The sequence below is a fragment of the Lygodium microphyllum genome, chromosome 5 (genome assembly GCF_053477565.2).
Source record: "Lygodium microphyllum isolate KBCC chromosome 5, Lygodium_microphyllum_v1.1.10, whole genome shotgun sequence".
Lineage (NCBI taxonomy): Eukaryota > Viridiplantae > Streptophyta > Polypodiopsida > Schizaeales > Lygodiaceae > Lygodium > Lygodium microphyllum.
The window spans coordinates 48,229,275-48,240,525 of record NC_141139.1 but is presented as its reverse complement, the minus strand read 5'-3'; the positions used below and the strand labels follow the sequence as shown (position 1 = coordinate 48,240,525).

Sequence of the window (11,251 nt, the reverse complement as noted above, 5' to 3'; positions counted from 1 at the left end):
TAAATAATGATTTTTTTTGCAGGTCTTCAAGTTGGCCCAAATTGATCTAGGGCTTGTGGAATGGTTGGGCAAGGTCAAGGCAAGGTTGGGAAAGTAGTTAAGGATCCCTAGGAGCTCCCTCTCTTGAAGGGCAAAGTCACTGGTAGAGTGTAGGCATCACAAGAAGCAAGAGGACATGGCTGCCATGCTTTACAAAACATGTGGACTAAAGTAAAATAACAAAAGAGAGCTCCAATACCTCTAAAGTAATGCCTTGAGGATATCCAAATGGGCTAGGTAGGTGCTCGAGAAATCGAGGAGCTATCGGAGCTCAAAGGAGTCGAATATGGTTGCTAAGAGTGAGAACCAATAGTGTAGGGATTCAAATGAATGTTGAAGGAGTCATGGACTAAGCTCGAATGCTCAAGCAACTATGTTTTAATACCAGTTGAAAGGTGAGAACGATCGAAGCTTGCACAGGAGAGCTATGGTGAGAGAGTAAGAGTAAGAGCGAGAGAAACTCACAATGTGGAAACTCCAGCAATCATAATGTGTGATCGGCCTTCCCTTTATTCATTTGTCACTAAAAGAATAAATAATAAAGTGATGGTGATTGACGGGTGTCCACCACTTGCAGTGTGCAGGTGCGAGTGTTGTTAATGTAGTAATACACGGGCGGCTAGGTAGAGGTGCCTTTACCCCCAACATGTGAGTCAAGTTGTCCAATATGGAGGTCAAATAAGCTTGTGCAAGGATGTGCTGTAGGCCGAATATTTCCAAAACTCACTTGACATAGACCTAATATTTTTATAAATGAGATGCTATTTCTTATAGTTTGTTAGACACCATCTCAACGGCCCATAGAGGTAGAACTTGAAATCCACCAATTCGGCCGTGCAATCGAACCTGGCTACTCAAGCAACCCACACAAATACCTTAACGAGTGCTAGAAATGCTACTGGCCCTATATACCTAAAATATATACTTTTAAATGTGATATCATTCATGGCAGGCTATTAAATACCCTCAAAGCGCTCTATAGAGGTAGAGCTTGAAATCCACCAGTCCATCCCTGAGAATTGAACATGGTTCCTTAGGCTACGCATGCACATGCCTTAACGGCTGCTCTAAACGCTGCCTGATAAATGCCTAATATTTTCAAATCTCACTCTCCGTAGAGCTATTGAAGAGATGAAGCTATTTTGAATCACCTCTGCCCCTCGAGAAACGACGAGAGAGAGAGAGAGAGAGCGCGAGTGAGTGAGTGTGTTTGCAGCCGGGGAGGAAGAAGATGGACATGGTGGCGAGCGCGGAGCTTCGGCTTCTCATGTGCTCTCTAGCGGGCTCGCCCCCATTAACTTCTGAAGAGCAAGATATCCCTGCGTCTTCCTTAGATGCTGCAATCAGTTATGCCGTCTCAAGCATCGAGAATGGTGCCTTTGTTGATGCCCTCTCGGGCCCCCCTTTGAAGTCTTTTCTATGGGAAGACTGGATCGGCTCCCTGCAGCCAGCGAAGGATGCTTACGAATTCTACACCGCGGTGGCCGATCGTGTTTTAGCCTTCATCAATGGCGGCGAAGGCAAAAGCAACTGCGTCAATGGCTTTTCTCATAGCCAAGGCGACTGCGCTGATGGTCTGCGAGACAAGCGCTGCCTGCTTGTCATGGCTGTGGGAGTTGCAGCCTTGCTTGCCTTCTGGCAAGCCAATTTGACTGGGCCCTGTATGGACTTCCCACCGTGCCCATCCATCATCTTGCCAGGAGAGCTGCTCGCCTTTAATGATCACGAGGGCGATAAGTGGGCCAAGAAACAGCTCATGGTGGATGGCTCCGACCTTGTCGGTTTATGCTTCCTTCCACAGTATCTGTTACTGGCCAGAATACTTTTGGTGGATACATTGGATTCCCTTAAAGGAGCGGCAAACAAACCTATTCCATTGTGTACATGGAATTGGTGGGCTTGTCGAACTTTGTTCACACATCAATTAGCTTTGGATGAACGCTCGCCTTCCTTGCATGCTGCACTAGCAGTTCTGAAGCCAGAAACATTTCTGGCTCTTAAGGAGATGAAATGGGGGGCAGCCCTAGACAAGAATGCTGCGACCATTATTGCAACGGCTGTGCAGCTTGAGTACGGCCTTGTAGAGTATGCTTATGGCCATATTGATCATGCTAAGAAGCGAGTTGAAGCTGCTAAAGAAGCTTGTGGACTTCAACTTTATCTAACTGGTGCTCTGGGATACAGAACAGTCCATCAAATTGATCCCAAAGCTCAGATGGTGTTAGTTGCTGATACAAAATCAGAAACAATGGAGCAAGCACCTTGCATTGTTGAGAAAGTCAACACAGATGCTTCTGAAAATAGCCAAAAAGGATTCAACAATGAGGAGGATATCTTGATGAAGCCTAAACTAATAGATGAGAAAGCCTTTGCATCAAGCCAAAGTGGCATGCACAAATCTCTAAGTAGCTTACAGCAGGCAGTAATTTTGGCAGAGTGTTTGGACATCAAGAGAAGCAATCCAGATGATGAATTAAGGGGATGGCAGATGGCACCCTTTATTGAGGCAGTGGATGGTCAGCAGTCTTCACGATTTATGGTCAAGTGTTGCTGTCAGCTTCTGCGAATCCGATGGGAGTATACTAGGAGTCGAACGAAACAGCGTGCACTTTTGATGATGGAGCAAGTGGTAGAAGATATTCGTGGGAACGTTAGCTGTGAAGTCCAAAACAGGATGTGCTATGCTTTCTGTATCAACTTCCCTACACTTGCTGTTCTGCTGAAAGAGTATGCAGAGATGATGGTTGGATGTGGACTAGTTCGAGATGCTCTAAGCATCTTTGAACAACTTGAACTTTGGAACAGTATGATTGACTGCTATTGTCTGCTAGGAAAGAAAGCTGCAGCTGTTGATCTCATAAAGGAGCGCTTGCAACATTCTCCCAATGATCCAAGGCTATGGTGTGCTTTGGGTGACGTGACTCTAAATGAAGAGTGTTATGTTAAGGCCTGGGACGTGTCTGGACACCATTTTGCTCGAGCTCAAAGGTCATTAGGACGATCTGCTTATAGTAAGGGAGAGTATGTAAAATCAATGAGACATTGGGAAGCTGCTCTCAGTTTGAATTCACTGCACCCAGATGGATGGTTTGCTCTTGGCTCAGCAGCTTTGAAGGCACGAGAATTGAACAAGGCCTTGGATGCTTATACTCGGGCTGTACAACTCGATCCTGACAATGGGGAAGCATGGAATAACATTGCGGCTATTCACATGACAAAAAAGAAGAGTAAAGAAGCCTTTATTGCATTTCGAGAGGCCCTTAAATTCAAGCGAAATAGCTGGCAAATGTGGGAAAATTATGCGTATGTTTCACTGGATACCTTTAATTTTGGACAGGCTATTGAAGCTTTGACGATGGTTCTTGATTTATCTGAAGGCAAGCATGCCAACTTGGCTTGCCTTTCCAAACTAATAGAGGAGCTAGAGCTCAGGTCTGAAACCAAGGATAGTAAACTGGACAGCAGCATGCCTAGCTTAAGACAAAATGAAGCGTCTGAGCCAAACAGATATGCGGTTAGAGAGGATTCAATTTCCAGCACTAGAGAAGATGCTAATGTTAGGATAAAAGAGGAGCTAATGGCTGAGACAGATTGGTTAATGATCAGTGTGGGAAAACTATTGACAAGGGTTGTGCAACATTGTCAAGATGCAGCTGTGTGGGGATTGTTGGCACGTTGGCACAGACTTAAGGGAGATCTCACAATGTGCTCAGAAGCACACTTGAAACAGGTTCGTAGCTTACAGGGGTCTGATTGGCAACATAGTAAAGAACACTTCGAGAGGTTCTGCCAGGCTGCATTGAGTCTATCTGAGACATACGTGGAAATCTCATCTAGGACGGGCAGTAAAAAAGAGCTTTCATCTGCCCGAATGCTTCTGCGCAGTATATTGAGACAAGGGGAGAGCTTTTCCAAGCTAGATGAATATTCGGCTGTAGAGAGTTGCAATAAAAAATTAGAAGACCTGTTGCAGACCATATAAATGCCATTATGTTTGTGTCTGTTGTTTCCTACTTTGCGCATGTTTTCCTTCCAAATATTTCCACTGCCATATGGTGGGTTTGCAAGGACTGCTTGTACAATCAGCCTCTCCCTCCCAGGCTGCTGTCTGGCTTTGTTGTGTTTAGTTCCTCCGAAACTCCAGTCAAATTTATCAAACTAGGGACATGGCACAGGAAGCTTGTCTGAAATGCATAACTGCCATTGTGTAGAGAGCTGTCCACATTTACATAGGTACAGGTGAGTTTGACCTTCTTAGGAAAGCCAACTAGAGACATTTCTTAAGAAGGTTTCACTTTCTGTGCTTTTTCAAGGATCAAGGAATTCCAATGCTTTAGTCAAGTATGTGGCTTTCTGGATGTGACACTAACACCACCTAATAGTGCATGCGATTGCATAATGTTGAGCTGCCAGGTTTTACAATTATGAACTATCTAACTAGCAGAGACCAGATGGATCATTCAAACCATGAGCTGTTGGCAGCTGGAATAGCAAGGTGCCATATATCACTAATGGAGATGGTGAGGTTTGCACAGGCAGCAGCATAGTTAGCCCAGTTAGGCATGAGAGTTATTTGAGCCTAGCCCTACTCAGCCATTTGGATCATTATTGCCAACAGTTTTATACCTTCTGTGATGTGAAGACTTTAGGTTCTAATGTCATATTGTTGACCAGCATAGACCCATACTTGGAGTCGGGTAAAGTTTGGAACTGCTGAGGATCCACATAGATAATCAATTCCTACTAACAAATTTTGAAGGCCTAGGAGTATCACAAGTAAAATGATTATTTTCTGAACATTATTTCAATCCAAGTATCTAGTCCCAGGATGAGAAGTTAATATTTGTTTTTTGAATCTAATGCCTTTGAGGCTTGGTCTTGTTGTCTGTACAGGAAAAAGGTAGGAGAGTTCATATTTGCTTTTGAAATCTAATAGTTCCGAGGCTTGGAATTGTCAAAGTACATCTCTGCACAGCTTTTAGAGTTGAGCATTACACAACAAAGGAGGAACGCAGAGGCACTGCTGTATTCATCCTTTTAAACGGACTAGAACACGAGGAAATGTTATTTAACATGACCACTGGCAAGGGCTTGTTAAGAGATTATGTTAGACCTCATGCTTTACATTTGCACTTTGGTATCTCATTATGGAGACCTTGGACACGAGAGCAGTTGTCCTTAGCACCATTATTGCTCTTGTTCAGCGAGAAAACAGGTGCAAACTATCATGGAGCAAACCTCATACTTGAAGGGTAGAAGGTTTCTAGGGATAACCACCCTTCTTTCATAGGCAGAGTTGGATCCCTTCCAGTTGCTCTATTCTCGTTCTCTTATGAGTTGGGTCTATTGGAAAGGCTCAAGGGAATTCGAGCTTCTTAACGTTCCCTTGTCTCAATGGACCAAGGGACATGTGAAGGACAATCAAGACCATTGATTAATTTTAGTCAGATCAGTTGATGATATGGTTGGCACAATAGAAAATGATGCTAGTCTGTATTGAAGCTTAACTGCAGGTCCTTTAAAGACTGCCAATTGAGAGAGAGAGAGAGAGAGAGAGAGAGAGAGAGAGAGTGCGTGTGTGTACGAGTGTGTTCGTGAAGTGAAGTCCAAATGCGTGTGGAGGATTGAGTTGAGTTCACTTCACACGCATTTGGACTTCACTTCACGAACACACTCGTACACACACGCACAAGTCACCAGTGAAACTCAATTTGCACGTTTTGCATTTTTTGAGCATCCATATCTCCTTTTCTTTAGCATTTACATACACTCTCCCATTTGACATAAATACCTATAAACACACGTGAGTTGATGGGTTTTTAATCTCCCATATCATCTCCACCTAGGGTGCAAGGGAAACACTTAGAGATGAGGATTAGGTGTAAGCTCTTGCCCTAACAATAAAATAAACATGGAGAGTTTCTTAGTGATCTTGGCATCATTGCCCATGCCAAATAGAGAGCCAAGTTTATGGGAGGGATATTTACATCAAAGAGTTCGTAGCTTAAGAAGCAAAGAATGTGGTTTTGAAAGTCTTACTTGCCAAAGTGCATATGTTGGTAGAATTAGAGGAAAAATTGACAATAGAAGTGACTACAACAAATAAAAAGATTAAAGATGAAGTTGAAGAAATAAAGACCAAAGCACAATAGGAAATTGAAACAAGAAATGAGCCAAATAAATAAGTATAGAAGGAAATTGAAACAAGGAGACAAATCAATGAGGTACGATGGACACCATATTCTCAATTGTTAATGAAGCTTTATTACAGAAGAAGATTACATTCCATGTATGTATAGGCGGCCCTCCTCAAGGATGGCATGAAGAAACACAAGAAGAACTCGTAAATGAAGAGCACCAAGAATGCTTAAGAGTCCTACATGCTATAGACCAAAATAGTGGAAGGAAAAAGGCATAATTGGATGGTATCATGGCAAATTATTGAGCAAGGAAAGAATCAAGCAACTTTGTAGTTTGGAAACATGGAAGATAAAGTTGAAGTATTAGAGCGACCAAAATGTTTCGAGGGTAGCAAACTATTCGGTTACTTTTAGGGCAAATAGATAGTTTATTGATGTAGCAAATCCATCATAAAAGCACTGAGTTACTTTTGGGTTATGATGTATTAAAAAATTGTGATAGTTTTAGTAGACAGGTTTCTTTTTGGTGCTAATGGCACCTTGTTGTGGGATTCTTTTTGTGTTGATGGCTCCCTCAAATGGATTGCAATGAAAAATTTTGATTTGTGTCTTTGTTCTATATGCCTTTAAGGTGTCTAAAAGGATGTTAATACAACCCCCCCCCCTCTCTCTCTCTCTCTCTCTCTCTCTCTCTCTCAAGTAGCATTCACAACATCTAAACTAAAGATGTCACCATAATGAATATAAAAAAATCTAAGTTAGAGGTTTGGATGCTTTTGGGGTTGTTATTATATAGTTAAATTAGGTGAAAGTGCAATATAATTTTGTGTTAATTAAGTCCTCCAATTTTGGCACCCCCAACCACCACACACATGCACACAACTACCACCACTCACACATGAATGCATTTATGTATGCATGCATATGTGTACTTGTATGCATGCATACTCATGGAGAAGATCTCATCTTAATCATAGTTGCAAGCAACTTAAATTGTAGCTTATCTTAAGTGAAACATTTGGAGTATATTTAATGGTTCCCTTGGAATGTAAAAATTGACATAAAATTTCAAGCTTGCACATTTTTGAGTCAAGCATGTTTAAAAAATGAGGCAAAGAATCCTTTGTTTTAATTTTTTAAAGATCTATCAAGTTGTATATGGCAAAAGTGGAGCTTAAAATACTGTTTTCTTACATTCACATTTTAATGTCTTCTTTCCACACACATGCAATTGTTTATGGTCAAATAGATCAAGATAACATGAGACATCACAAAATCTTGGCCTTTGGAGAAAATACATTTGTTGAAAAAATTGCAAGGGTTTTTTCCTAAGTTCAGTATGTTAAATTACCTAAGACTTTAAACTAGTTTAGCCTTGAGAATGGAAATAGGTTTTTGATTAATGTCTCATCACTACAAACCATGATAGCCTAAAAATTTTATGGTAGTAAGTTATGAGGGTTTGTACGAGATTGGTGCAATGGGTCCACACTTCTATTTTCCAAATTGTCAAGGCCAATCGTGCTGTACCAAAGTCCTTGGGAATCTCATAACTTTGAAGTGAATCTACCAAGAAGAACTCGAGCTACAAGAGAATTTTGAAATGTAAAGGACATGATGCTATGGCATCTAACCTACAAATACTTAAGTGGTTATAATAATAGTATGTGTAGAATTGTATTGTGAAGGCCTTGTATAACTACAACATAAGAGCAACTCTCTTGACTCAAAACATAACTTTTGCTTTCTAACTAAAATTTAAAGTAAGGATTTGTATTTTCTACTTAAACTTAACTTTCATAGATTAAGGCAAAATAATGCATTTACCAATCTAGTTCCAAACTAGTTAGGGGTGCTCACTTCTCATGTCACTCCAAATTATCATACCTTAGCTAAACCTTGGACTTGAAGTTACCTTACCTCGTTAGCATGCCATGGTCTTCATAATGTTCATAGTGGCTTACCTCGATTGATTTGTCCCAATGTGAGCCCTAGATAAATATGTTAATGGTTTAGGTTTGAACGTTTTGTTTTCCGTTCTCCATACATTTCATGAAATTGGACAAGTTATATCTATCTTTATGAAATTTTAATAAAGAAAGGTTTATGCTTTCTAAAAGATTTCAGCGCCTGCTGGAAATTTAAACACAAAATTTTATGCTTTCAGAAAGATTTCAACGCCTGCTGGAGTAGCTCAGTTGGTTAGAGCGTGTGGCTGTTAACCACAAGGTCCGGAGGTTCAAGCCCTCCCTCTAGCGCGTCAACTCTACATATTAGTCTGTGTTCAAATCTGTAACCAGCCTCGCCAATGTCTCACTCATGGGACTTAAGTGGGCAATCGACTTTGCATGGTTGGTGGGTCCCCTTTTTTATCGAGTTATATCCAATCTCATTTGGTCTTCGCCGGTTGATCATCTTTTAATGTAGTTTTTCCCTGCCCAATTTCCAAATCCGTTAGTCACTTTTGGGTTAAGTCCGTTGAGGAGTCAAGGTGAAAACCACAATCCCAAGGCTTCATAATTAAAAATTCAATTGTATTCTTATAAATGTTAATGGATCAATTGTCTAACATCTGAATGTGAAAGATTTCTTTAACATTCAAACAAATATTCCATGCTAGTGGCATCTTGTTAGCTAGCTATCAACATGGGCAAGGCGCTAAACGGCTTTGCTTTTCACGGTTAGAATGTCTTGGATTGATCCAACTCCTTAGACATGCATGAAGAAAAAATCAGTCATAATACCATAAGGTCGTCTTAGCTCACCACAAGATTTGTGGCATTACTTAAATACAATGATAGCCTAGTTGGAGCTAATGCACATGCCATGAGAGCTCATTTACTTCATAAGGCTACTATGTATTCTCAACAAAAGTCATGAGAATGATGGTCCAACATAAGTATACAATCTCAAGAGCACTATAACAAAGATTCATGACTCAACAACCTGTGAGCTTCTTATAACGAACTGGTCCCTAGAAGCAACTAGTCCAAGTCTTTAGAGCAACCATGTGCATGGAGGATGATCTCTTGGAACAACATCAAATGATCATTGAGGAAGATCACACTAGTGTGACTACCCAATGGTTAGATGAGGGCAAACCATTAGACAAATTGACATGTGACATAATTGAGAAGAAGTTCTAAGAAGTGATGAATACCATCAAATCCCTTATCAACAAAGAAGATACCATAAAGAGAGTCCACACCATGCTTGGAATGGAAGAAGGACATGGAGGTAGAGTTCAAAAAGTGGATACCATATGCCCTAGGTATTAAAGAACCTAGGCATATAGAAAACAATAGTCTTAGAGAGAAAGAGAATAACTAATTATCCTAGGTACCAAAGAGGCCAGTCATAGAGTAATTGTTCTAGGTACCAAGTAGCCTAAGCCATATAACACTCAATTCTTCTAGAAAGGAAGAGACTAAAGATCTTAGCTATATAGTAGCACATTGTCTTGGAGAGAAAGGGCCTTAAGAATGAGGTCATCATACAATTATTTTGATAGCAATATCTTAGTGAATGTGAATCAATGCCTTTAGTCATGACTATTTCTCAACTAGATGTCATTCTACGAGCTCAAAACTTAGAGGAAGTTGAGCTTGGAAAAAAGAACACAAAGAAGATAAGGGCTAAGAAAGCAGGAGAAGCCAAGGTAAGCCTTTGCCTTTGAATCTAGTGGAGCACTTGAGAAAAGCCTAGAATTGAGCACATGTGGGTGAATCACTAGGCAAAGTAACTAGAACTTGTCACTTGATATAAGTAGGGGTACATTTCAATTCATAGAAGTGGAGTTAGCTTAGGGGTGGCCTTTTAGAGCCTCAAAAATTGTACTAAAAATCTATTTAAAAGCAACATGGTTAATGGTAAATAATGCATGTGCACTTTAATTCATAGAAGCAGTGACCCTTAAGAGCCACAAAAATTGTACCAAAAGCCTAATTAAAGGCAACATGGTTAATGGTAGTTAATGTGTGTGTATTTTAGTCATCTCTCTCTCTCTCTCTCTCTCTCTCTCTCTCTCTCTCTCTCTCTCTCTCTCTCTCTCTCTCTCTCTCTCTCTCTCTCTCTCTCTCTCTCTCTCTCTCTCTCTCTCTCCCTCCCTCTCTCTCTCTCTCTCTCATGACATTCGTAGACTTTGATCTTGGAGGCTTCCTCACATGGTTCTTGCACTCTCTAGCATCCTTCAATAAAATAAAACACCATAACCATAGCTTAAAATACACTAGGATTACCATCACAATAGCCACCATTGTCAGTGATTAGACATAGCTTTACTCACAAATTACAATTCCTATAAAGGAGGTAGTATGCTCATGTCAAAGGTACAAGGTGCTTCAAAGGGAATTGTAATCCCCTCAAGTATGATGATTGGAAGGTTAATATTGAAGGACTTTAATCGAGAGATAAGTAGAGGGCACCATACTTGAATAGAACCAAACTTTGTGAATAGAACATGGGGTAGTGACCATAAGGCACAATATGAGCTTTCAATGTGTCTAAGAACAATATGGCCATTGATATATCTAAGGGAGTTTTCAATAACTATCCACTAGAAGTTATAGTTCTTGGACATCTCTTGTTCATATGGCCTATTCACAACATGAATGATAACAAAGTTGAATTCCTTTGAGTAGTGGTTAGTGTGCAATGACTTACTAATCCAACATCAAGATTTGACCGATTTGGGTGTAGAATAATTTGTACACGAAGCCCTCCACATCAACTCCTTGTGCAATTTTAGTGAAGTTCTTTCTTGAAGTTCAATTGACCATAAAATTGAAACAAGTGAGTTGTAGTCAGCCAATCCCCAATCTAATGCTCTTTGGAGAACTTTCAAGCACTTTGTGGTGCTAATCCTTTATTAATTGCATGCAGAGTCTAAGCACAATATCTTACATAATAGTTTCCCAACAAGTGCAGCATATTCAATATTGTGTATTGGGAATTGAAAGGGGTCTCCTAAGAGAGTATCAACTAGCTTGTTAGGCACGTTTAGAGCATACTCTTGAAGTGTTGTAACTCAAATTAAATCCTTGAATCATCTTCATCACTCTTTGTGGATTCAA

At 40.5% G+C, this 11,251-nt stretch overlaps 1 protein-coding gene and 1 non-coding gene across 2 annotated transcripts; both read left to right on the top strand.

Moving 5' to 3' along the window:
- The first annotated feature begins 1,120 nt into the window (after positions 1–1,120).
- LOC148035794 (uncharacterized) lies at positions 1,121–4,781 on the top strand. Its single transcript, XM_087677801.1, has one exon. The coding sequence runs from the start codon at positions 1,271–1,273 to the stop codon at positions 4,019–4,021; it is 2,751 nt and encodes a 916-aa protein (XP_087533927.1). The 5' UTR covers positions 1,121–1,270; the 3' UTR covers positions 4,022–4,781.
- A 3,581-nt stretch (positions 4,782–8,362) lies between these two features.
- Positions 8,363–8,437, top strand: TRNAN-GUU (transfer RNA asparagine (anticodon GUU)). The gene has a single exon. It is a non-coding gene; the product is annotated as a tRNA-Asn (tRNA).
- The last annotated feature ends 2,814 nt before the right edge of the window (positions 8,438–11,251 follow it).

What these genes read in the sequence shown, in the direction of transcription:
- LOC148035794 (XM_087677801.1), top strand. Translation starts at nt 1,271, where the DNA reads ATGGACATGGTGGCGAGCGCGGAGCTTCGGCTTCTCATGTGCTCTCTA.